Genomic DNA, 27,296 nt, shown 5'->3' on the forward strand with positions numbered 1-27,296 from the left:
TGCTGGGAAAAAATCCGGTAATAGCGGGCAGAGCTTGAAACATCACCTTTGTGATTTTATGAGCGTATAGATATTCGAAGCATCGCAGCGACCTCGTCTAATCTTTGTACCCTTTCTATCTCTCGCCCAAATGCTCCCAGTACCACTAAACAGCTTATCCCAACGCCAATTGCAAGTGCAGTCACAAAATGAAATGGATCAGAATGAGATTCAGCGCGCGCTTAATCTTGGAAAACAGTTCCTGAAACGCGACAATTCAGGACTAAGTATAATGCACATCACTTTCGTTTCCACCATCTTCACTGTCTGTAATACAGGCGTAATTTCGACTCGAACGCCTGCATCATAGAGAAGATTTTGGCGGTCAGATTAGCAGTGACATGACGCAGTTAATTCGAGCAATCGCGCATACCCGTCGTTACAGTGAAAGTTTCGATACCGCGTTTCAGTCCGTGAGCACTGTAAATCAGCACACGAACCAATAAGTGCGCGCAGTCGCGTATCTTCGCAGGCTTACCGAGAAAGCTGTATCTTCGCTTTGACGACTTGCCTTTCTAATAGATTAAATTCAGTAAAGTGACACGAGCGAGACATACTACTCCTTATCTAAAATCCGCTTCGCCATGCATTGATCGCGTAATAATAAAACGTCTTTAATATCCCTCAGTAGTTACAAGTTAACCTATTAAAGACGATAGTGTTTCTTGGGGAACTTAAACGCAGAAATTTTGGTCTGTCTGTCTTTCCGTCTGTCTGTCTGTCACACGATTCAATTTCAGCCACCCGGACGCAGTTTAAGCCCTTTCTGAACGCCCAGCCATCTTGAACTGGTAGCTGCGTTCATACTTATGAACATTGTCGATCAAAAAGCAAATATTATACGCATATCTTAGGCGGAACATCAATACGTTAGTATTAGGTGGTGTGTTCCTTTACTAGAAAATACATAGATACGCAATTCTAAAGACCTTGGTGTTTCTTGGGCTGCGCTGAAACGTCGCAGAAACGGCCGACAGAAGACTATCGTCTTTCGACGACATTTGCAGCGTAGCACGCAGATATTTGTTTCCTTTCTTTCTTTTTAATTTGGAGCCATCGTACAAACGTGCGCAGCTTAGATGGCAGAGAAAAAAAATAGTGCTGACCCGCAGCGCTCATTACTTAGCCTGTTCCAACGCAATCACTGCAGTGTAATTACGTGCGCTTACACGGTTAACGTCCCATCGTTTAAGAACAGAGAGAGCGAGAGAGAAAGAGAGAGGGGGGATGGACGTTATGGTGAAGGTTAGTCGTCGTCTCATTCTTTTTTTTTTTTTTCAAATCACTGTCTCTCTCTCTGTTGAGTCTCCCGAATAATTAAAAAAAAATGCAAGAGGTCGACCCGTTTTCTTATTAAGGCTATCAGCACGTTCAGTCCTAAACGGAGACACCGGTTTCCCTGCTGTTATTATCTCCTAGCCTCCGACCGTAGTAGCTCTTTATTAATTTATTTCTTATTGTCCATCCTACCCTCCGGCGCAAAAGGAAACGTATACACACGTAGAAAGAAATATGGTGACGTTCTCGCGCTGTTTCGCTTCGCCAGTTTTAATTACGGAGCCTAAAAGAAAAACAAAAAAACATAAACGGTCACGAGAAGTGTTCCTTCTTGTCTCACATCTTCCTCAGCCTCTGTACCGAGTTCGGCGCTTGATACTCGACTTTTTTTGGTTGTTGAGTTTTTATGTTTTCCGAACACAGTCACGACATGTTCACTTCGGCGCTCGAGACAAGCTAAGCTGGCCCGAGGCGACGGAAGGGACCGTTCCGGCTATACCGTATTCGTTCTTCCGGAAACCGCACAACTCTAGCTGTCCCGTAAAACACAGCGGATCTAGGTAGGCTCGAAGAATTACACTCTTCTCCCTTCCTCTCGTGGTCACGTGATGAGGCTCCGCTCCTGCGCGACGCCGGACGGCGAAGGGTCGAATGAGGAATTTGTGAAGCGGACTTGAATTCAGGAAGAAGCACCATGCGGGATAAAAAATATGGACACTAAAGGAAGCAAAACTTGCGACAGGGAACTGAGAAGCTTAAAAACCAGCTCGCGTATACGAAATTACGTTCACTTAATAATAAACGCTCAGAATACAACCGCGAAGGAGCGAGTGTGTGAGGGAAATGATTAGAAAAAACGTTTTTTTTTTCTGACCGAAGCTTCGAAGATGGTGTCTTTAATTGCCAGAACCCGCCCTCCCTTCGGTACACAGCGGTTCAGTCGCGGATTCCATTACGTTCGCTCGTCGCTTCCAGGTTATGCGCTTCGCGCGATAGACAGCGTGCCGCGTGGGCCTGAAATTAAAGATCACGTTTTTATTTTTTTCTTTTCGTCTCGACTATGCCTTTGCGTGACACTGTGGGTCGTGTCAACCTCCGTTTTCTTTATGACAAAGGAAAAAATATATTTAAGAATTCAGCGAATAAAAACAAACAAACAAAATGTCAGAAGAGGCAGAAAGATCAGAAGCCAGAATCCGGTTGTTTGAGAAGAGTCCTTATGAGAGCTGGGGGAATATTTCACGCTGCCTGCCTCCTTTCTTTTATCCTTCAGTGTTTTCGAAGCAAATTCGAACGATTCTAATGAGTGTCGCTAGTTAAGCTGCGTCTTTTGATTTGATTTCAGAATACCTGAATGTTGTTATGCCGGAGAAGAAAGACGGTGTCACAAGGTCAATTGTATTGCAGGTATTGTATTATTATGTTTCTTGTTGCACTTATTGCTACTTTTGATAGTTTAGCTTTTAATGTAGTTGCTGTATAACCCTGTTTTATTGATGTTACTTATCCTTGCCATTCGCCTATACATTTCCGAATACATGTATTCATCATTTCGACACCCCCAACCGTATTTGGAATATGGGACCCCAGTCTGTAAAACGCCTCCTTCATTTTGCGTATTGCTATTTCGGTAACGATAAACTTGAAACTCAAAACCTGATTATATCGAATAGAGGGCCGCAAAATCTTGCGAATTCGCGTCACTAAGTTCTCATATAGTCTACAATAGGTCAACGAAACTCTGTAGAGAACAACCTTGCTATTGCATCTGCAGCGTTTCCTCAAACCATGATATGAGCGAAGGTCATAAGTTGATAACGTGAGGTTATATGAACGACGTTTCGGCAAAAAAAAAAAGAAAAGAAATGTGCCCTTCACCACAGAGTCTTAATTCGACCACGGCTAAAAAAGGAGAAAAAAAAAGACTGATTAGATTACGTTTCTGTCTCTTTTCTTTTCATTTTTTGAGAGCATGACAATCTGGAAAATATGCGACATCCATATTTACCCGTCCATTACGCTAATCTTGGCGTATGTTCAAGTAAGAAAAAAAAAGAAAAAAAGAAGCGAAGTTGCGATTAAAGACAAAATGCCGTCCTGGGGTCAGGTCTATGTTCCTCGTTCACTCCCTCGCCTTCCTTTCTTACAAAACGCGTTTAAAAAGAAAAAAAGAAAACTAACTAAACGCGTGTTCTAAGGAAAGTTTATGAAAGGCTATAGAAACTTCACAGAAAACCAATAGGAGGTCACGATAAAATTCCGGTACTGATAAAGAGGAACACCACGAGTGAAAGGAAAAAAAAAACGACAAAAGGACTACAGCGTCTTCCCATCTCTTGCGGCTTGCAGTGGCTGACGACGTGGCAGCCATTAGAATTCCATTAGCGGAGGCCAAGAATGTTCACCGGAGGCGACCCGAGGCTTTAGCAAAGCTGTCATTTCATTTTGGTCTTGGGGCGCTTATATCTACCTTAAATTCTCTTCCGTGTCCCCTATTTTTAGTACGGCTTACGTTAAGGGGCACATTCAATTTATGTTTTCTTCCTCAACCCGCCCCCCCCTCCCACACACACACACACTCCCGCAGGTTTCATTGTAAGGTCAAAAACAATTCCCGAAAATGTTGGTGATGTTCCCAAGAACGTCGACTTCGTCATTGCTAAATCGAAGTACATTTTAGTAGAGATTCCTTGTGCAGGGAATGAGTTTAAATTTCAGACGGAGGAACATATTATAGGCAGAGTTCAGATTGATAGATAGACGAGGTGCGGAAGTGTCGGGCAAAGACAGACGCACATTATTAGATAGAGAGATGCAGGCATGCAGGACTCAGAGAGAGATACAAATTGCCATATGCACTGTTTAGATATGCAGGCAGATTACATTTGATATCAGACGGCGACAGGTTTCCCTAGGTCGTGAAGGAAGGTACATATTGCGCGAGCTCTCCACATACACCCCCCACCCCCTTCTTTTTTTTTAAGGATCATTCTGCGACAGATTTAATGTCTTCAATTACCCGGCCTTCCAGCCTCGGCGAGTTATCTACTTGGATGCGTCAGCCATTGGGTGGTAACATTCATAACACGTGCCAGATTAGTCACCTATTCATACGTGCGTAAAGTGGAGCTAAAAGTGCTGTTCCAACCCTCCTACAAACAGGACGGAAGGAAGCAGAGATTTATTGTGCTTTTGCTTCGATCATGTCTTTATTTACACGCAATTAAAGTCTCAACGTTTCGAGAGGCTATTCAATATCGAAGACCAAACCGAATGGGACAGCTGTTCGCTCCGACATTCAAAGTTTTCTAGCATTCGCAAAGCAGTAGAAGATATTCGAAAATAAGTTGCGAATCCGTATGGAGACGCCGTGGCTGAAATGGGTACGTAGAACGTGACAGACAGATTGAAAATGGAGGCACCAAATAGCCGAGGCCATGAAGAGTTAGGAAAACCTATTCACCTCATCTCTAGCTCGCGCGCTCCGTATAACCACACAAAGAAAAAAGGTTGCACTGAACGAAGTGTTAGCTAGTGAAATAGAGATAGCTAACAGCGCGGAGAGCTGCAGTCGGGACTTTCTCAACGTGCGTGCAGTAGGGTACATCCGGTTAGACGACGGCTTATCGCGAAGCGAGTCAGTCCACACCCGTCGTGGCAGCATTCCGCGAAAGCTGACGCTCAATTGAATGCCCCTGCGAGCGGCAAAAAAATGCTTTCAGCGATGAAGCTTGCAGAAAAGAGAGGAAGATAAAAATAAGAAAAAAAGAAATCGAATCAGCGACTCACTCTTCACTCGAGCGTACGTAGACACACTCTCAGGCGAGCTGAAATCGCTGCAGCTGCTGACGTCTTATAGAGTGTAGTAGCAGCATGCTACAGCGGGGCACTCTGTCTACGTGTTTGTGAACCAAAGTGGAGGTTCTTTCGTCGCTGTTGCCCCTGTTCCTTAAATGTCAAAGGAAAAAAAGTAGGGAACTGAAAATGTTGCGATAAAATACAATCTGCCTAGGTCACCGTGAGAGATGGAGAGTCAAGAGTGAGATTGAGGAAGTCAGTTTGCTTCTTCACTCGCAAAGAACAAGAAAAAAAGAAAAGGAAAAAGGGAAGGCGGGGAGATGCGAGTGAGAAACGCAATTCCCGAAAGTGACCAGAGATAGCCGTTGAACGGGAAGCGGAAGTGACGTGACACCGGAACTTCTTTTTCTACTCGACCATACAGACACACTGCCAACAGCTCCCCCTTCCCCCACCCTCTTTCTGCAGCCGACGCCTAGACCTCTTTTTCTTGCTTCTATAGACAATCACTCGCACAGACCGGACGGAGTGTGTGGAAACTGTGTGTGGAGCGCAGCGCACGGTTAGCGGAATGGAGCGCGTCGCCAGTACCCTATTCGATGTCACCGTGCAGGGCTTTTTTTTTTTTTTTTCATGCCCAAGACGCGTCAATGCTGCGTGAATCAGATAAAACACCCCCGGGATCAAGGGTCGCGTTCCATTGCGATTCAGCCGTTAAACACGTCCTGTGTATGGTGTATGTAACTCCGTCACCTAAACTCCGTGCAGTGCTGCGAAGCCTGACTTTTTTTGCAAGTGTGGCGGTTTGGCTGAGTTGGTAGACCTCGAGGCGCAAAAAAAAAAAAAAAAGAAAGAAAAAGTAAAAAGAAGAGAGAGATAGAGAAGAAAAGAGGACACCACTGAGAGTACTCAGACACACGATGAGTCGACTTCCAGCCGACTGACGTGAAACACTGCGCATATATAAAGAATTCTAGCAGAGTCTTCCTAGCGGGGAATTATCGAACAGTGTACAAGAATATATGTAATTAAATCTGTTTTTACTTTCTGCTCCTTCTAACCAATATGCTATCACTCGGCCAATGTTGGCATACACTGACCAGCACTGGTCATCATTTGGCGAACACTAGCCCACAACAGATTTCATTAAAAGAAAAATAAAGAATAAAAAACAGTGCCCTCCCTATTGAAAATCGTGGGTTGGTGGATGCTGGAATTCTTGGTGGACAAGGTGGAAACAATAGTGGATGTGATGGAAACTGTGGTGGTCATAATGGCTGATGATGGCGAGAGTGGAAAAAATGGTGGCAGATGGTGGTGGTGGTGGCGAGCTTCTTTTGGTGTTAAGTGGAAAATGCTGGCTGATGGTGGCGAGAGTGGAAAAATGGTGGCAGATGGTGGTGGTGGTGGCGAGCTTCTTTTGGTGTCAAGTGGAAAATGCTGGCTGATGGTGGCGAGAGTGGAAAAATGGTGGCAGATGGTGGTGGTGGTGGCGAGCTTTGATGGTGGCGAGCAAAACGTGTTTCGGTGGATGGCTTGGTGAACAAGCTGGATGACGGTGGCATGATGGAAGTGCACGTGACATTATGTGAAATCACTGTCACTTCTAATGTTCTGCTGTTCAATGTGTAGAAAAATATGTTTACAGTTCAAAGAAGCCAACGCCGATTATCAAGCTTTTCAGCACGCTTTTTTTTTTATTCATGCGGCGTAACCGCCTCAAGATTTGTGGAGCACAGCAGCCGTGAATGTTTACATTTTACGCACGTACTTATCAGGTTTACATCCGCGATGTGCTGCTCCATTGTGATGTTTACAAGTCTAGAAGTGTCGGTGTGAACAGCGACAGTATCTGTGTTACATCGGCGCGCAGTTGCCGAGAAGTAAATGAGCCCTTCCAGCGGGTAGACCAGAAAACAGCCGCCGCTTGATGCCGTCACGCTAGAAACGCAACTCTGGCAATTCTTGCACACTCACTTACCTCAGCGGCACTTTAAGGTAACAGTGGAAATGCGTGCGAAGCTAAAATGCACAAACTTTTACCTTCGGCCTGCGTCGAGATAAGCCCGACCAAGTGTCACTTCCACCATTATATTCTACCACCATGATTGCCACCAAAGGTTAGGCATAGCTTACCGACCGAGTCCGTCTACGTGTTATCGGCACTTCTGGGTTTCAGGATACACGATTCCGATGAGTACGAATGACTTTACAGCACAGCTGTGGCATCGGCTCACCTAAATGAAGCGTTTTTTCTTGTGTACGGTGTCCGCACAAGAAGCGATCAGCATAGATGCGACGCGCTTCCAGCAAACGCCTCCGCTCACCAACCGCCGCCGGTCGCACTCGCCGGCGCTTCTCTGACACGTATGCGAGAACATAGACTTGTCAATTCGAACGCCTTACTGAACCAATATGATGGCATATTTTTCCCGCGCACTGCACTTGCGCTTGGCCGAGCTGTTCTGCAGTTGTAGCTAATGATACAGCGTCAGATCAGTGCGCTGGCACGGCTGCGCTGTAGGTTGCGCGAAAACAGCATCACAATACTCAATCAACTGTACGCGCGTATTTATCGAATGAGATTTGAGTCGACATAAAGCCTCTGCACATGTCGCCCTTTAGAAAAAGCGAGAAACGGCAATTAAACTTAGCTGTAACATTCGGTTCACTATACCCGCTCCTCGATCCACTTGACACTTTTTTTGGAGTTACGTTGTGAATTCTACAAGAAAGTTAGCGCTGTTGCCATTATCGACGTGCCATTCGTTACCGGCAGCAGTTTGTTCGCGTTTAATAACTATGCAAATTTTAGTACGATGTGAAGATCGCGTCTGTGTCCAGTATGAGACATACATTACAGGTTTTACATTGCTCGCGTATAAACGTGCAAAAGCTGCACCGTGTGTTTGCAATATTTATATGGGGATCAGTGTGGGAACGGTCTAGTCGCACTAATCTTTTTCGTCGGGTTCGGTTCGGTGGTCTTAGTCTGTCACATTTGTTTTTAAGACAGGTCGTTAGTCGTTTTATGTTTCTGCGAGACACAAGAGATCCGTTTCTACGTGCAGTTATTCAGCTGAGGCTTGGAAGAGTTTTACCGTCACTCGTTGTCAGCTCGGACTATGTGCATGGGGCGCTTTATGGTTATCTAAAAGAAGTAGTTGGTGCATGCAATTTTTTATTGGCACGTTTCTCTAGCGAATATCTAGCGGGAGTAAAACGAAAAAGGTTGTATAGAGACCTTCTCGACATTGTTTTACCGGTACCACTTTACAGGAGTTTGTACCCTGCTGGACGTGGCGAAAATGTACTGGCCCGAGTAAAAAAAATGGCTGTCCCATCTAGTTCAAAATCATTTTTCTTTAAGCTCCATACAGGGACTCTAGAAGTTAAAACGTGGATGCATGAAAGGGGACTGTTTGTACCGTGGGGAACGCACTGTTTTCTCTGTTGTAAACCTGAAACCATCGAACATGTCTTTCTGGATTGTTGGGAAGGGGTGTTCTTCTGGGACATTCTGCAGAGAACTATAAAAAAGATTTACCGATTGATGCCTACGGGATCAGGTTTTTACCAGTTAATGAAGAAGACGATGGAGCGCCTTATGATACTGTTATGTTGCTCGGCCTTCACAGTATTTGGAAAAAGTACATGGCAGTCCGCCATGCCGACATCAATACACTGCCCATTCGTGAATATTTCCGCCAAATGATCACGAAGTTTATTGAAGAGTGTAAAACTAAAGACCCAATTCCAGAGTGGCTCGAACATCTTGAGCCACTTATCCGTATAAAGGAATTCTAGTCACTATGTAACCATTCCGGTCTTTACCTCTGTATGTACTGTTTATGCACTGTAATATTATTGTATTAGGTGCAAAAGTAAGTAATAAAGAAAAAAAAACGAAAAAAACTGTCAGTGTGGCGTAGTGGTAAAGTACTCGGCTCGAGATCTGAAGGTCGCACGTTCGACTCCCGGTGGCGGCAGTTTTTTTTTTTTTTTTCATACGGCCTTTTTTTTTTTGTACTAATGCTTTCTACATCGCCTTCTATACAATTATTTATGTGTAACAGCTAATCACGATGGTCCCGACGCTGTAGAGCCGTTTTACGCTCCGCTATTCCCAGCATCCATCATACGCCAGCATCCAGCATACACCATGTGCCACCATCTTCCAGCACCATAATCCACCATAATGGTGGATGGTGGAATCCACCATCCCACATGGTGGATAAATTTTCAATAGGGCTGTATGGTATACTCCAGGTTAATTTTGAACACTCGGGATTCTTTAACGTGCACTGAAATCAAAGTGCACGGGCGTGCGTTTGTGTGCGCATGTGTGTGTGCATGTGTTTGCATTTTGCCAACTTCTAAATGCGGCATGCAGTTGCCAGGAATCGAACCTGCGTCCCAGAGCTTAGCAGCGCCACAACGTAGCCGCTAAGCTACGCCGCGACGGGTCGAAAGTCGCGGGGGGCGATACCAGAGGTCGGTGAATGGAAGATCCCTTGCTTCCATTTCCTTTTGGCTGATGCGATCCATAGCATTCGCCGCACTGCACAGAAATTTCGAGGTGGAGCATAGCTTTCCCGCGTTTTTTTTTAAATTATTTTCTTCTACACGCATGCATGTTTGTTGGCTCCTGTGCACACGGCCTCACCGAGTCAGCGTGGTGCCTGCCACCGAATGGGTCACATTCTCAACGCCTGTTGGCGGCACTCAGAAAAAGAAAAGCATAAGAAAAGTATGTGCCTCCGCTATCGGGTCCCCTTGTTTCCGCGCCAAAATTAGTCACGTCAGTCGGCTGGCAGCGCGCGAACACGCAGCTCAGTGTCACGGATCAAATAAGAGTCGCAACTCGGCTCACCATTGAATGTCTCTCTGTGTCTAGGTATAATAAAAGTGGTACGTGACTAATGGACAGCCATAGAGAGGCGAGAGATAGGGAGTTTCTTTGTAACGAGCTGGCAAAGCTATTGGGAGTTCGTGCAGTACCGGATCTGGGTCAAATCAAAGGCTGTATATCAGCCAGGTCCTACTACTGTGTCACACGATACCTCGCGCACACGCATACTCTTATCGCTGTACTCTTTATAAAGGTACATTTCTGCTCGCCTAAAGATAGGACTGACCTTCTACTGCGTTATGTTGCATTTCGATGCTTTGCTTTTGCTGAGATTCTGAATATTTTCTCGTCGGGTCCCTTGAAGAACATTGCTTCGTAATAACTACTGTTGGGGTTTTACGTCGTAAAACCACGATATGATTGCGGGAGACGCCTAAGTGGAGGGCTTTGGAAATTACGGCCATCTGGGTTTCCTTAACGTGCACCTAAATCTAAGTACACGGACCTCTAGCATTTTCGCCTCCATCGAAAACGCGGCTGCCGCGTCCGGGATTCGATCCCACGACCTTCGGGTTAGCATTTGAGCACCATAACCACTAGGCCACCACGGCGGGCAAGGTTGCTCCTTGTAAATTGTGTCCTGTGAAACGTTTCTAGTAAATGTAATTTCAAGAGCTATGCTCTAAGTATCACAGTACGAAGTTTGTTTGCGTGGCTTCGCATGTACTGGTGAGACGAACGTCACATACAACCCTCACAAAAGAAATGTATGACGTTCGCTTGTTTGTCTACAGAAATTATGCCAATTGCACAAAAATCAAGACAAGATACAGAGAAATACTGTGATGATATTGAAGGGGCAACGTCGAAAAATAGAATTGTAAATTCCACTCCTTATGTGAGGGTATCTACAATGGGAGGTTTTAAGGGAAATAAATTGAACCGAAGCGAAGACCTGAAGCCGCAAACACACGACATTTAAATGTACTGAGGTACTAGCGGCAATTTTCATTGTACCTGAACAATCGCGCCGGCACGGTTTCTTCTAGCAATCTTAAGTGCGGAGCTCTTTAGGCGCCCGGGCTGTCGTATGCTGTCGTTGCTTGGCGTAACGCCGGCAAAACCACGTATAAAAATAGAAAAAAAAAGAGGAAGCAAGCGAGGAATAAAAAGAGAGAGAAAGATAGGGAAAAAATTGGAAGAAAAGTAGGAACAAATAAAGCAAATAAAGAGAGAAAAAAGACAGAAAAAACTGGAAAAGAGAAAAAGAAAGAAAGAGAGGAGGAAAGAAAGAGAAAAGCTAAGAGAAACAAAGAAGGCTCCTCAGCTCCGCACTTCCTTCAGACTTGGCGCCACCAGTGCGAAACCGCCTTAATTTTTTTTTTTTGTATGGAACTCCCCAAGGCGAGCGTGTGCAAACGGCTTTGAGTCATCGCAAGCCCCACCACACGACGGCGTCGCTAAACCGAGAAAGTCACCCAGGTAAGAGAAGGGGGCCGGGGAGTGTCTGTATCCCGCAACCCCCGTGTCTCCGCATCAGTGGCGCAGATATTGGATGAGGAATACGATCTCCCCAATCCTCCCTCGACAAAGAACCCCGCCAGCTTCCCCCGAGCTAACCAAGCGTCTCAGCGACTTCCCAGCATTGTACTTTGCCTCGGTGAAAGCGTGCAACGTGGCAGAACTCCTGAAACCATTCTTTCAGCGTAGTAAAACCGTGCAGCGCTCTCAAAGCTACAGCGTCCATGCTCGACCCAAACGAGAACCTAAATTTCGATATATTTCCATGGTGCATGCTGGACACTTCGCCGGCTGAAAGAAGATTCCTGCCATTCCAGAGATCAAAGAAGGTGCAGCCGCTCTCACGCCTTGGTGGCTAACTGTTTATGATCTGCTGAGGAACACGAGGTCGCCAGTTCGACTCACGGCCCTGGCGGTCGTGTTTAGAGAGAGTCGCAGTGCAAGAGTTCCCGAATGCTTAGATTAAGGGGAACACTAAGAAATCCAGGAGATTGAAACCATCCCACAAGTTTGGTAACGTATCACATAAAGTGCCTATTGTTTTAGACCCGGTGTCGCTTTGAAACTTTTAAGAATCAATCAATCAATCAATCAATCAATCGAGCAACATGGTACAAAATGACGTCGTCTTCGCATGTCAAACTGAATCAGTCAATTAATCCGTCAGTCAGTCAATCAACCAATCAGTCATCCGAGCTATAACAGAGGCTACAAATGAATGCCAAGGCACGTTCCTTTAAGATTCAAGAAATTCTAAGTCGGCATTCCGTCTAGACACATAGCAATTCTTAGTGGTATCCCCAGAGATGTTAACGTGGTTTATCGCTTGGCTTGCAGCTCTAGCTGTCTGGCGATGACTATGGTATACACAATGACCACACATACACACAAATAATGTGTACAGTCACAAACACAGGTATATACACAAAACAGTCATTCCTAAAGTTTCGTTCAGGTGTGTAGGTATCCGTCTGACAACAGTGTGAAGCATTTCGGAGGTTAACGCAGGACTCGTATTTCAGAAGAGCCCTTCCGGTCAACCACCGAAACGCGCTGCACGATTCTAAGAAAGCCGCTGAGCGCTAGCCCCGTCCACGTCCTTACGAAAGGAGAGTGCGCCGCATTAGGCGCATGCGTTGAGTCGGATCGGAGCCATTAAGCTCTTTACGCATTCCCGCGACTAGCCAGCTAGCTGACCCGCCAGACCGGTCTCCCCTAAACGGATGAGGATGCGCGCGCCAGCGGATCTCTTCCCCAGCATCTCTTAGCGACGTTGTCTGTCACATCTCGTACAGAGAGGGCGGCGTGTCGCCAGATTCGGGAGTCACCTAATCCCCCTGAAGCCAGTGAAGCACCTTCCTAGCCTGAACACCATGGCCTGCACCCGTGTCTTGAACCACCGCCACTGTGCCTGACAAACGTGCGCAGAGGGTCACCTTAAAATTTACATCATTGGAACAGAAACTGCGCCAGCGAAGGGCACGGAGCGGATGGGCGTTGCCCCTGCATGGTGAGCGCTATACTCCTGGAACTGTGGCAATAATATATAATAGATTGTTTATTTAACTCACAATTTGAGTAATTGATTGATTGCCTGACTTACTGGCTCATTAGTTTGATTTATTTATTATTTATTGATTGATTGATTGATTGATTGATTGATTGATTGATTGATTGATTGATTGATTGATTGATTGATTGATTGATTGATTGATAGCTTAGCGTCCTAAAGGGCACCTAGTTTAAAAGAGACGCAGGAGAGAGCTTCAGATTAACAATCGAAGCGTAGACGAGGGACAGCTGAAGCCGCGAATCTTATAAGTGAACTTGTGCGGAGTTCAAAATTGCTGACTTCAAGCCACAATGAGTGGTTCTTATAAAAACTTCCACATTAAAGGAGTTCTTTCCGTGTACCCAGCACCTTGCAAATTTTGCAATCACATGAAGGTTGCAGCTGAGGGTAAGGGCAAGTAATCGATGAGAGACAGTGCCGAAGCATTGACTGAAGCGCGTCTCCGTTTTGGTTTTTTATCGTATGTACAGAACGCATGGTTTAAAACACGGCATCATTTTTTTTTTAGTGCAACGACTGCGATGAGATATTGCTCGTGATAACAGCGTCATGTTGCCGCAAATATGCCCGCTAAAGGTAGTGTTGGCTCTTAGGTACGTGTTCGAGTCAAAATTACGCCGATATGAGACGAACATAAGACGGCGGAAACGGACGTAGGTGCATTACTTAACCCTACGTTTTCGCCTTTCAATCCCTGAGCACCCTACCACTCGAAATGCACGAATTTTGTAATGGAGGGAACTCCAGAAGAGGTAAAAGGGAATGGAAGCAACAGCTGAAACACATATACGCACTCCATGGTAATAAATAATTCGTGCATACTCCACAGCAGCACACATAGAAAGGAGAAATCTTCGCTACACGTACGACTCACCACAACGCGTTAACAAATCACCTGTCAAGTGATCAGGCGCTCACCAACTCCCTGTCTTTTTTATTATTTTTTAATTTTCTTGCCCCTGGAAGGATGGCCTCAGTTCCGCGCCCCTTTTCGACGTCATTTGAAATCCTCAACACACTAAAGTGCACAATAAATAAAAGCAGGCAGAAAAAGCTTATTTTTGAAGCAGATAAAGAAATAGCAGACTGGTCGCCCTGAGTGTTCAGAGTTGCGCAGCGCTGCATGCACCTTCTGCCAAAAAGGAAAGAAAGAAAGAATCGTTCTTTAAAATGCCTTCTATCATAAGAATTTTCATGGTTCATTGAAATGCAAAACTTATTGCCTCTAGGAACGCAAGAGTATTTAAAGCGAGCGAAACCATATCGAAAAAGCGTTCCCACCAAGCAAAAGACAGATAGCGATCTCAAAGGCTACGCTTTTACTGAATACACGCTCCGGAAACAATTGCTAGAGCCAGACACACGCCACAAACGTCACGTTTCGTATGGCAAGTGGTAGTGACCGGTGCTCCGAAAGTTATTACGAAGCCACAAAGAAAAAGAAACCAGCATCACCCTGACCTGGCCTCCGAGATAGGCGAGCCAATCTCGGAGGCTACGACCGCAATAAAATTGTATAGAAAGCTTCAAAGGTGGCGTCCACGTTTAAACGATTTGCAGAAGACGGAAATACGTCACGCCTTCCATGTTTCTCAATCATTGTCCATCCAATCACACGCAGCCACATAAACATCGTGATCGCGGCCGACGCGTAAAGGCGTTGCACGCAGCCCGCAGCTCTCTCATTATCGTTGGAACGCCGAGGTGTTGTGCACACGTCAGATCATCCCGCGTGCGTCCCCGTCTCTCGAAAGGCAAGCAACGAAAGGTCGAGCTCTTGAAAAGTCGTCACCACCGTCCCTGCCACAGTTTCAAGCATGTCCAAGCCAAAGGTCTACTTCGACATGGAAGCCGACGGCTCCAAAATCGGCCGCATCGTGATGGAGCTGCGCGCGGACGTGGTCCCGAAGACGGCCGAGAACTTCAGGGCACTGTGCACCGGAGAGAAGGGCTTCGGCTACAAGGGCTCCGTCTTCCATCGGGTCATCCCCGACTTCATGTGCCAGGGGGGCGACTTCACCCGCGGCAACGGCACAGGAGGCAAGTCCATCTACGGTGCGAAGTTCGACGACGAAAACTTCATCCTGAAGCACACCGGACCGGGAATCTTGTCCATGGCGAACTCCGGCAAAAACACCAACGGGTCGCAGTTCTTCCTGACGACGGCCAAGACCGAGTGGCTAGACGGCAAGCACGTCGTCTTCGGCAGCGTCGTCGAGGGCATGGACGTCGTGTCGAAGATCGAGTCCTACGGTTCCAGGAGCGGCAAGACCTCAAAGAAGATCGTCATCGCCAACTGTGGAGAGCTGAAGTGAGTCGATCAACGCAGCCCGGAATGCCCCCTTTTTTTCTTCCTTTGATGTGCCTTGTTGTCCTGTTGTTCTAAGCCGCATCGTTTCTTGTTAAGGGGTGAAGGGGAAGATCAATCATCGGAAGACTCCGATCCCGGCGTCGACGGTTGATTGACTCTGGACACTTGTATTTGTCTGAGACTAGTGCGGACTTCTGCCGATGTCTTTTTTTCTTTTTCTTTCTAAGCAGGAGCATTGTTTCTCGCGAAGCGTCCTTGTTTCTTGTTCAGTTGCTCTTGTAAAATGTATGGGTTTTATGGCTCTGTTTGCTTTAACTTCCGTTCCCGCCTTTCTTTCGTTTGCTACCAAGAATAAACCAGCATGTTTCATCGCTATGTCTCGACTCTTCGTTTCACAACGCAAGAACTAAAAAAAATTCCACAGCATATCCACGGGTACGAAACGCGCGGCAAACGTGACTGTTATGTGCAGGACTGCACATGCGGAAGATCCGCCCCTCGTAGCTTTCCCTTCGTTCGTAAGAAAAGTTGTCCGCGATCGCGTGTGTCACGCCGACGCTAGTAGACCAAACGCGCAGTCACCAAAGTTCTGCCAACGCCTCGTTTAGCCGAGTTCTCAACGAACCGATAGACGCACGCTGGTTCTGCGTTTCCGTGGCTCCTGAAAGCGAGAGCTTTTATCTCGTCGGAACGCGGTCTGATGTCAAAAACGCGGCAATGGACGCGGCCCACTTACGGTTGCACTGTCAACTCACAATGCGCAAACGGCCGTGTTCGATTCATTTCGTAGAAGTCGCTGCTTTGTTGAAACGGGCGAAAATTGTTTTCGGGGCTTCATAGAACTGGAGGTTGCATTTGAATTCCAGTGCGGTCTAATGGAACGTCACGACATTGTGCTAGGTAATAAAAAAAACCTCCATGAAGGGAATCGTGAGGAAATGCGAATGCACGTAGTAATTTTAATGGCGTAAAGCTGGACACATCGACGCGCTCAAGTGTCTCCCTTTCGGGCGCCTCTTTCAACGAGCGCTTCCTACGTGCGTTCGTAATCACCTCAGGGATGTTGCCACCGCCTTCAATACAGCACAAACGCGTTTAGAACGCGCTGTTTTCAGGCTGTGCCAAGGCAGCACAAACGCTACAAACGCGTTTCAAACGCACTGTATTAAGGCGGTGGCGCAGGGAGGAGAGAGAGCGAACGGCGAGAGAAGGAGCGGCGAAGCACTGCACCGACCCTCTCCTACACTCTCTCCACACACGCGGGAGCTCCCACTGATCTTCAGTGGGAGCTCCGCCGAGCTCCCACGATGCGAGCGCCCTCACACGCCAGAGCGCGCTCCTTTTCACTCACTCTCCGCTACTCCCAACGCCACCTAGACAAACGAAGTTTGTCTAGGTGGCGACGATAAGAGCGCGCGCCCGCAGCTGTTGCTATGGGAGAGGGAGTGAGAGCGGAGAGGCGCGCGGACAACGCCGGATGCCTTACATAGCCCGACTAAGAAATGCATTCGCATTTTAAAAAAAGTGACTGCTCGACATTTTGATGAGGAATGGGCTACGGTAAGAGGCACGTCGTTTTTAGGGCGCTGTAACATGACAACCGACGCCAATATAGAACGTTAAGGAAACGCTTAGAAACTCTTTCCTCTTAAAAAAAAAAAAACTTATTATGAGGCCACGTGACATTGCAGTTATGATAGGAGGACCTAGTTTCGACTCGTCCGTTTGAAGCGCTTAATTTCCGTCTTGTTCTAAAATGCTGATGACTTGCGAAACATTTTTTTTTTCATTTTCGCACTTTTTATGCCGATGAAAGCCGGCGCTCCGTGTTATTCTTTTCTATTCTTATTTTTTTTGGAGTGTGCGCATAGATGGTGCGCGCCCATCACCGGCGATACTGGGAGTGGTAAATTAGCGATGTCACCGAATGCGCACAGAGGAAGGGGCAGTTGTTCAATGTATAATGTGCGCCCCAGTGCCAAGGGCGAGCCATACATTGCAATAAATATCAAAGCTAACGAACTCTGCTTCGCCATTGCGGACTATTATCGGCTGCTCGGTAACAACGAATGTCGTAACATGGTGACCATGGCCAAACAACCGTACTCGATGAGCAACGGCTGTCTAAAAGACCCGTTCGGAGGACTCGGTGCACGGGCATTACCACGTCTTTTATTTCTAAATAAATATTCATACAACGTATTAATAATGTATTCAATAACTTATAGTCATTCGGATTCCCATTACGCAACTACATTCCGCTGTAATATAATTGCTTTCCAAGTGACTTCAGCTCGCAGTGCCCTGGCTGTGGGGGAACGTGCGATTTAGAGCACATGCTTTGGCGGTGCCGCTCGTTACGTGGGGATAAGGACCTCACCAGGGGCGTAGCCAAGGGGGGGGGGGGGGTTGGGGGGGGCTTGAACCCCGCCCCCCCCCCGAAATTTTTCAGTTTTGCTTGCGTATATATACACGCACACATGAACATACATAAAGTATGGTTGAACCCCCCCACCGAAAAAAATTTCTGGCTACGCCCCTGGACCTCACAGAGCAGAAATGGAGCTCGGCCCTCAAGAGCTCGGAATATCAGCATCAACTTTGGGCTGTCCAGAGAGCGTGCGATGCGGCGGTTAGGCTAGGTCTAACTGTCCCCACGTGGGAGCGGCCCGCGGTGTCACACTAAGGGGTGGCACTTCTCCGGATCTTTAAATAAAGTTCTCCGTACCGTACCATACCATCCCGTCGCTTCGTTTCTTCTTCTACCACGCGCTTAATGGTCAATTCAAGAAGCTGTGGGCATGCAGTTTCCCTGATAGTTGCGAGCATTGTGGGCACGTGCATTTGAACGATATGGCCATCATCATTACCACATTAAAGCGTTCGAACTTGAGGTTGCAGAACGCGTCAGCGGATCCGAGTGCAGGCCCATCGCTTGGAAGAAGCAGACAGCGAAGTTCCATTTTCTGACACGAAGACACCGTCGCGGCTGCCGCAAAAATCAAGCCCCAACAGGCATGGCCAAGACTAAGCCCAGGGTTTACTTCGACATGGAAGCGGACGGCGTCAAACTCGGCCGCATCGTGATGGAGTTGCGCTCAGACGTGGTCCCTCGAACGGCCGAGAACTTCAGAGCGCTGTGCACAGGAGAGAAGGGCTTCGGCTACAAGGGCTCCGTCTTCCATCGGGTCATACCAGGCTTCATGTGCCAGGGGGGCGACTTCACCGACGGAGACGGCACGGGGGGCAAGTCCATCTACGGCGAGACGTTCGAGGACGAGAACTTCGACCTGAAGCACACCGGACCCGGGATCCTGTCCATGGCGAACGCCGGCGAGGATACCAACGGGTCGCAGTTCTTCCTGACCACGGCCAAGACCAAGTGGTTAGACGGCAAACACGTCGTCTTCGGCAGTGTCGTCGAGGGCATGGACGTGGTGAAGAAGATTGAGTCTTACGGTTCAAAGTCCGGCAAGACCTCCAAGAAGATCGTCATCGCCGACTGTGGAGAGATGAAGTGAGTCGATCAATGTAGCCGGTTGGGCGCCTCGATGCCAGATGCAAGCGTTCCTTCGCAAAGGGTGGTGACACCCATTGACCACGTCGCTGCCACGTTGGGTCAAACAGTGGAGCTATCGCGTTGTGTGATGTTGTCATATTGGGTCAAACAGTGGACATGCTTACGAATGAACGCTGACATCGAGGAGCCCTAGCAACCGGGTTATACGCCTTTTTTTAAACCGCGAAGCTTTTTAAAGGGACCCTAAAGAAAAAAAAAACGATTTTTGGCGTATTAGTAAATTACGATTTCACAATACAGATAACACCGCTCTTACCGCGGGAAGACGCTTGGTAAGAGAGAAAACTCACGGAAAGAAAATGCGGGCAGCGACGCCACCTTCAATTTGACGTCATAGATTTTGACGGCGTCTACTAGGTCACACGTAGTTCCTGATCAGTAAATATGAAATGCAATGTCCTCTGAAGGGTCACAGACTTAACGTACCGAGTTTCAGGACATTTCGTCGAGCGAATGTCGGAGAAATACTAAAAGTACACTTTGAAATCCGTGACGTCATGCGCGTATATATCGGCGCGAAATTGAAAAACGAAACCATGACCTTGATTTTCTCTTCTAACAATGAACCTATGATGGCGAAATTACCACTGTCAGAGTTCTCGCAATACTATTTATCGATCTAAAACTGGTTGGTTTCATTTTATTGTTCCTTTAAAGGGGTCATGAACCACTTTTCCAAGTAATGATCTAATGACCTCAGTATCGGAGTTTACTGCCTCAAGAATCGATTGCCGCAAAAATTTCTCGGATCCGTCAAGAATCAGCGGAGTTACGGGGGTTCGGCGCACGCTCCCAGCGCTTTCTCTCTTTTCTCGTGCCGACTAGCGCACTGGAAGCTAGACAGGGAGGGATGGCACGGGGGAAAGAAGTTACGTCAGCGCGCGTCATGAAACGCCATCGCTCTCCCGCTGTGATTCGCTTGCGCGAGTGCGGCTACCGTGTACTGAGGAGTGCGGCGCCGGCAAGTGGCGGCACCCCGCGGCAAGAAGCGCATCTGATCCGAACGCCGCTCTCGATTTACGTCGGCTATCGGCCAATAAGCATGATATGTCTCTTGCGACGTAAAGTGGCAGATCCGCGACGTCAACGTGCAGACGCCCCGCCCACCGACGAGAGTGAGAACCGGCCTCTGAAAAGAGAGCGCCTGAGGAAACGGCAACTTCGCGCTCCGCTTGTGGCCTTTACGCGGCGCGCACGACTGTAATATTTTGCAGAGCAGTTCATAGCCGTGTCAGCTTTCCGCAGGATGGGTTTTTTCAACAAGCTCAAGGGGTGCTTCATGACCCCTTTAAGGCCGATGTAAATCCCTGGGGATCCGTCGTGCGCACTTTCTAGCCCAGCTGCGAGAGCGAAGCCTGACGAGATGGAGAGCACGGGTAAAGCTACGTGGCTGGAAGGGAAGACTATAGTGTAATGAGTTGAGCCTGGTAGAGAAAGGATAGCGACGTGGAGAGGGCGAAGTTGCGTAGACAGGAGGAGAGCAAAGGCGAAGCCATGGCGGGAGCGAAGCAGGTGGTGTGGTGAGGATGGCCAACTGATAACCATTCTGGAAAAGCTGAGGGTCTCGCATTCCTTCTGGAACGCTCACCCCACATCTCGTATTCGTTCTTGAATGTCCGGCAATGGCCAAGCTAAATCGGATGCCACCGGCTCCGCCGTTTAATCAGCCTTCGCGACGTTAAGTCAGTGAAGCTGCGCATAATTGTTTCTCTCTTTCTTTGTTGCGTCTGGTAGCAAGCAGGTGTTATTCATTTCTAAGCCGGATTTCTTTCTCGTTTAGGAGTCAAGGGAGCAAAGATCCTAAAGGAGACCCGAAATCTTCAGAGGCAGGACCAGCGTCCAAGGCTAAGAAGTAACCCCACGCGCTTGCCTTGAAGTGGGACCACGTAACGTCTTTTGCAGGCGTTTTTTGCATTTTTTAAAAAGCGCGAGCATTGTTTTTCATTAAGCCTCCTTGTTTTTTGTTAAGTTGCCCATGGAAATCGTTGGAGTTTCGGCTTTTTCTATAGCCCTGTTCTTTACCTTCATTCGCTTTTTTTTTTTCTAAGAAAAAATAAACAAGCATCTTTCACCTCTGAGTGTCGGGACATTTTATTCGAAACATACCGCCATCCCACGATTTGTGAACGGTTAACTGCGCGTGCCGCATTCACTCGCGTACTGGCAGCACTCGTTAGCCCTGCCCAGTGTGGTATCGCTGCTGAACGATGCCGAATGTTGACTAATATTGGCTATTGTTAGCGGAATGTGGCTAACTGATCGCTACCGTTGGCTTACCATTGGTCAAATATCAGCTATCGTTGTCATACGTTGGATAATTGACGGCTACAATGCTGCCTAAATTACGGTAAGTGTTGGCCGATGCACTGCTGGCTACCTGCTGTTATAAAAGCAACGTCGTATTCAATAACACTCCAATGACTGAGCTGCTGCTCCACTCTAAACGTAAACAACCACGGCTGGCTGATTCTGCCTGAACATTATCAACTTTCTTTGCGCAAAGCCACACACACATACACAAAAGTAATGGACACAGCAATGAAAAAACACGTGCAGAACATCAGCGCTGATCTTGTGTGCGTCTTTTCCTCGCTGTGTCCGGTACTTTTTTGCAGTTTTGCGCAAAGAAAGTTGACCATGTTTAACCAAACAGCCCATGGTCAAGTTTATTCTGAATATCATATTTTAATTCTTGAGCTTTCAAACAACGTATGTAGGCACACTAATGAGGATACATATAATGATATGAGGTAAGCAGCTGCAGCCACGCGTGATGCGCGTATGTCGAAATAATGAGTTAGCGCATTCATTTTATACGAAACTTCCACTTTGCGAATGAAGCGCGCAGCTTTAAGTACCCACCCGCAATATTACCACACGTGCTCCTTTCCTTCTAATTTTTTATGTTAACGGCCCATTACACGTGTAACTATACTGCCTTGCGCAAATCGCGCCCGAATGACCTTCCGGATTATTTTAGAACCTTCCGATAAGATTGCGCGCACAACGCGAACATAGTTTATTCAGGAACTTAATGCGACCACTAGCGATAACGCTCAATCTTAGATGACACATGTATAAGTGCCGACGCGCTTTACTGCTTGGCAGATTACTCCACGGCCGACGACTGTTCATGCCGCTATGAGTGTACAACTGGGCACAAGTTCGCCCGAATAAAGAGTTTCGTCTTGAGCACCCCGACTGCTGCCTTCTTGAACGTCATGACCACGCGATAATATATAACGCGGATCATCTTTGTGAGCGGCGCCTGTAACGAGAGAGAACTGCAGAACTGAAGCTTGGGAGCATAGACAACAGGGAAAAGGGACAGTATAAGTAGAGGCAAAGAGCGCTAAACTAACGATCTTTCACCAACCATTCCGCGCTCTTTGCCTTTACTTATCGTGTCCCTTTTCCCTGTTGTCTATGTGCTGTTAATACCTTCTTAGAGATTGGTCTCGCGTCGAATCGACCAAGTGTGAGACCAAAACTAGCACCGGTGGCTGCGTAGAAAGAGGCGCTAAACAAAACGATCTTCCGCGAACCATTCATAGCTACGGTTTGCCCATCAAATCATCGCGCGTCCTCGTTCGTGCCAGGGTTCACTTTCACGTAGGAGTCACGTCCATACAGTAAACACCATGGTGGAAAACGATCCAAGGTCGAACACGTTAAACACGTCGCCATAACCATCCTCAGCGTCTGTCCCCCTTTTATTTACGTCAAGCACGCGTGGTTAAAGTAAGGAATAAAGAAAACACTGAGCCCAAATAATAAAATGCGGGGATCTGAAAGGGACGTGTATAGATCCGGAAGTGATAAGACGCGACCAAAACACAAGCGCATTTGCCCAGCAACAAAAGAAATTACGATCGCACCGCGTTTTTCTATTAAAGCGTGGCCAGCGCGTTGGTCAGCCGTGGTTAGTGTCGTCGTCGATGTGTAGTCGCCGTGACCACCACCAGCGCGGAGGCGTGACCACTTTGGAGACCGTGTCGTCGTCCCTAGAGCTTCATGGTGCTGTGCGCAAACAGTGGAATAGCGGAAGGGATTCGCCTGCATAATTAAATAGGGAGGAGGGTGGGGGCAACTGGCTCCCTGTCCACATCGTCCACATGGCCGGACGACGTGGGCCAATAAGAAAAACCTTTCTACGCGGTTCGTTTGTCTTTTTGTTTCTTTTTCGTTTTCACCTAATCGACAGGGGTCAGACCCGGCCCGACGCCAAAGTGCGTCGCGTCACGTCAGTCGTAAATACGAAGGCTTCGGCGGTGGTGGCGTGGCGACGACCCGTACACCTACGCTTTCTGTCGCGTTAATACTGTGCAGTACGTTGTTAAAGTTGGAAAACTGGCGTGGGTCTTGACGAACGGGTGAGCTGGGTTGGTTGGCCAATACCGCGTGGCTGCGCTTGCCAAGGGTGCTGGTATAGTGTTTTTTCCTATCCCAGGCAGTGCGCCAGTACCTGCCCTGCTCGGGCCTCATTGAAACCGACATCTTGCAACAGCGCTACGGTTCGTTCGTGTACACTCGAAACCGGATATATCGCATCTGAAGGGGATCACAAAAGAATTTCATTTATAATAGGGCGGACTTGAGCCACATGCTCTGGGCGTGCCCGGAGGCTCCCATGAGGGCCGAATTCCCAGACGGGCGTGGGTGGAAGGCCGCGCTCCTCAGCTCCGACTCACAATTACAAGCACGCTTAGTGCGGCAGGCCGAAGACGCTGCCAGGGCCCACGGGATCATGGCCGACGTCTAGGTTGGGTCCCCCCTTCTGAAAGGGGGAGGGGGATCTTTCTGCTAATTAAATAAAGTTCGTTCATCATCATAGATAACTCGATATATAAAAAAATATGTATCGAAGATATATTCAAGGGGATGTTAACTTCCCTATAGATAGCTCGCATGTGACGTCACGGGCGCAGCTTCTGAACGCACTCGCACTCCATGATGGCGTCTCTGATGACAAACAAGTTGATGTTAAGCTGCTTCAATGTGGTAACGAGGTGTCAGGAACCCCTTTTTGCGTGAATAACGAAAGAACCTGCGTGTGATGTTTTGATGGCATTAATGTGACATCGCAAACGTCGCGTCACCCCATGCTGACGCTCCAAGACGGCGTTTTCAGTTATGACAGTGGAAGCCATCTACGTACACAAGAATTCCTTATATGTGGGTTCGATATATCCGGGTTCGACCGTGCATGGAAAATTCAGCTCAAATACTCGACTCAAATGCTTTTCAACTTCCGTCACACCCTTCGTACTTGCAGCTATATCAATAAACGAACGCTCCGACGAGCGTCTCTCCTGTCGCCGAGACAGAGAGATTCCAGCCCGAGACCTCGTGCGATCAGCGTTGTTAACGACACGCTGCAATGACGTGGAAAAGCGCGTGTCGGCGCAAGCGTTCCTGCAGAATCAGTATAGGTCCGCGAAAAACTGGTGACGCCGCCGGCTGTCCAACTTCAACAACACTGCACGGGTATTGCTAGAATGAGGAAATCTATAAAGACAGACAGTGAGAGACTAGACTAGACTAGACTAGACTAGACTAGACTAGACTAGACGAGACGAGACGAGACACAGACAGACAGACAGACAGACAGACAGACAGACAGACAGACAGACAGACAGACAGACAGACAGACAGACAGACAGACAGACAGACAGACAGACAGACAGACAGATAGATAGACAGATAGATAGATAGATAGATAGATAGATAGATAGATAGATAGATAGATAGATAGATAGATAGATAGATAGATAGATAGATAGATAGATAGATAGATAGATAGATAGATAGATAGATAGATAGATAGATAGATAGATAGATAGATAGATAGATAGATAGATAGATAGATAGATAGATAGATGTGGTAAGACAAGACATTTATACCCCTTGGTGCACCTACGCGGTGTCCTTTTTGCCAACCCAGAGAAAAAGTTGGGCGAAGAAATAAAGGAAAACAAAGTGGGGCGCACGTATGAAAGTCACGGGAACTGGCGCTGCCACCGATAACGCTATATGAGGCACATATAAAGCGTCTAGCGCGCATTGGGAAGGACAGCTGCGAATTTGCGACATCATCGCGCCTGAATAAGTTACGTGGGATAAAAGAAAGAACGTCTGGCCGCAACTTTTCCGTGAACGCCGTTCACAGGCGCCATAAATTTGCGGGCAGAGCGGCATCATCGACCTAAGATGTAACGAAAATGAGGATATCTCGGCCCAGAAGAAAAAAAAAAAATGTGCGGTGACGTTAGGGCCAGAACGCTCATTACAATTGCATGCCCCTGCCCCGAAGGCCTCATCTCCAGTATGAACAAAGGAATATTACTTTTTTTTGTTGTTCGCGTCATGCGTGATCGCCCTATGTGGGGAAAAAGTGAAACGCACGCTTCTTCTATTCGTGACACGCTAAAAGAGAAGAAATAGAAATATTATTATAATAATATAGTATATATAGGACTCAATGCCCCTCCGTTCCCGAATATTTCCAAGTTAGGCATTATATATATATATATATATATATATATCAGTGAAGGGGAAGTTGCCGCCCGAAGAAACGCGGTAACTGCGCCTTCTCGTAAGGGTGTCACGCTTAAGTGTACGCTTAAGTCTATACGCTTAAATAAAGAATAATACGCGGATCGTCTCAATAGAGCCCACAACGGGCCAATAACGCAAATAGCTCCCTCTGTGTTGGAGGCTCGCCGCTAAAGAACGTTTCCTTATATCTTGATATTTCTCGGTATTTTGTGCCCCGCATTACAGTACACGATAGCCGCACGTAATGTTTGTTTAGCGCGAAACCCTTGAAAGAAACGCAGTGTCTAACGACTCTCCGGGGAGACTATATGTGGATCGAGGTTCTCCGCTCGCCACGGCTACACTGATGTCCACGTGGGCGTTTCTGCGTGCTTTTTTGGCGAGTGTTAAATGTGCGCACGTTGCACTGTAAATCACGCGCGTTCACAGTAAAACCCACGGGGTCCCTTATGCAATCGCCTAAGACGACTCGAAGGCGACAGCCATCTTCATATTTTTATTCTCAGCATATGTATTAATCTTCCCCGGCCGCCCTGCGAAAGCCTTCTGCACCTTTTGGCACTGCCTCCAGGATCGGAGGTATTGCTTCTACACATCAGCTGGATTTGCACTGCCTCCGTGATCTGCCCACCTTCGAGCAAGCGACGATGTCATGTGGTGACGAGAGTATGTGACGTCAGGATAACGTCATAGTTACGCCAACAAATTTCGTCGATCAGTGACTTCGTGATGGCGTCATATGAAGACGTCATCACGTGATGATGATTTCTTGCATCACTCGTGTTGACGCCTCCGGACGTCGCCGACGGTCAATTTTCGCGTCTGGCGAGGCACCTAAGGCTTTCGCCTTAATGACACGCACGCAAAAGCAGTTATAGGCAACAGCTGTGCAAACAGCGAGATCGCGGCGAAAGCCCCAGATGACTCGTGAAAAGGGTATCTTCGCCGAAAAGACGGTGTATGGTACAAAAAAGTCACGTGACCACCCTCGCGCCTCGCGGATTGAGGCGCGCTACAGCTGCGCGTTCAGTTCCGTCTTTGCGGCGTTCGCATTATTAAAGAATTATGAAAGCGGCGTTCGCGTCACTCGGCCTGAAGTCACGTGATCATCCTCGTGGCTCGAGAAATGCGATATGCGCGTTCAGTTCGTACTAGGCGCCTTCGCGTGACTAAGAGATCTAAGTGAAGCGGCATTCGCGTCATACAAAGTGGGCAGTAAAAAAGCCACACCTGATGGCTTGTGTCTTCGAGTTGTCTTAGGCGAACGCATAAGGGACCCTGTGAGTTTTTCCTTCTTGTTTTTATAACGCACTAAGCGCTCGTAAGCGTATACGCTGCTCACCAACACTGTTGCTTATTTCTAAGAGGAGAACCTTCATTAGAATCGTTTTACAATTACACTGACGTACTACATGATCATGCATATTCGTCATTCCTGCTTTGCGCGAGCTCATGCCATTTTATGCCTTGATTTCTTAAATTTCGACAGTCCACCTAACCCTTGGCAGTCTCCATCCACGCTTCCCGACTCGTGGTATCCGTTCCGATGTGCTAGCTGACGATCTGTTCCGCCATGGTGGTGTAGAGCTTATGGTGCTCAGCTGCTGACCCGAAGGTCGCGGGACTGAACTGCGGCCGCTACGGCCGCATTTCGATGGAGGAGAAATGCTTGAGGTCCGTGTACTTAGATTTAGGTTCACGCTAAAGAACATCAGACGGCCAGAAATTCCCGAGCCCTCCACTACGGCATCCCTCATAATCATATCGTGGTTTTGGTACGTAAGAC

At 47.6% G+C, this 27,296-nt stretch overlaps 2 protein-coding genes across 3 annotated transcripts in view; one reads left to right on the forward strand and one right to left on the reverse strand.

Annotated features, from left to right (window-relative positions):
- LOC119397528 (calcium-activated chloride channel regulator 2) overlaps positions 1–27,296 on the reverse strand; it is a 571,535-nt gene that overhangs the window by 167,125 nt on the left and 377,114 nt on the right.
- LOC119396379 (peptidyl-prolyl cis-trans isomerase-like) lies at positions 14,879–18,893 on the forward strand. 2 transcript variants are annotated; one of them, XM_049417067.1, is made up of 2 exons: positions 14,879–15,145; positions 18,663–18,893. In XM_049417067.1, the coding sequence occupies exons 1-2, from the start codon at positions 14,879–14,881 to the stop codon at positions 18,891–18,893; spliced, it is 498 nt and encodes a 165-aa protein (XP_049273024.1). The 2 variants fall into 2 exon arrangements, with proteins under 2 accessions (XP_049273024.1, XP_037519506.1); XM_037663578.2 differs by lacking the exon at positions 14,879–15,145 and having other exon boundaries at positions 18,364–18,893.

Source organism: Rhipicephalus sanguineus, chromosome 6 (assembly GCF_013339695.2).
Source record: "Rhipicephalus sanguineus isolate Rsan-2018 chromosome 6, BIME_Rsan_1.4, whole genome shotgun sequence".
Classification (NCBI taxonomy): Eukaryota; Metazoa; Arthropoda; class Arachnida; order Ixodida; family Ixodidae; genus Rhipicephalus; species Rhipicephalus sanguineus.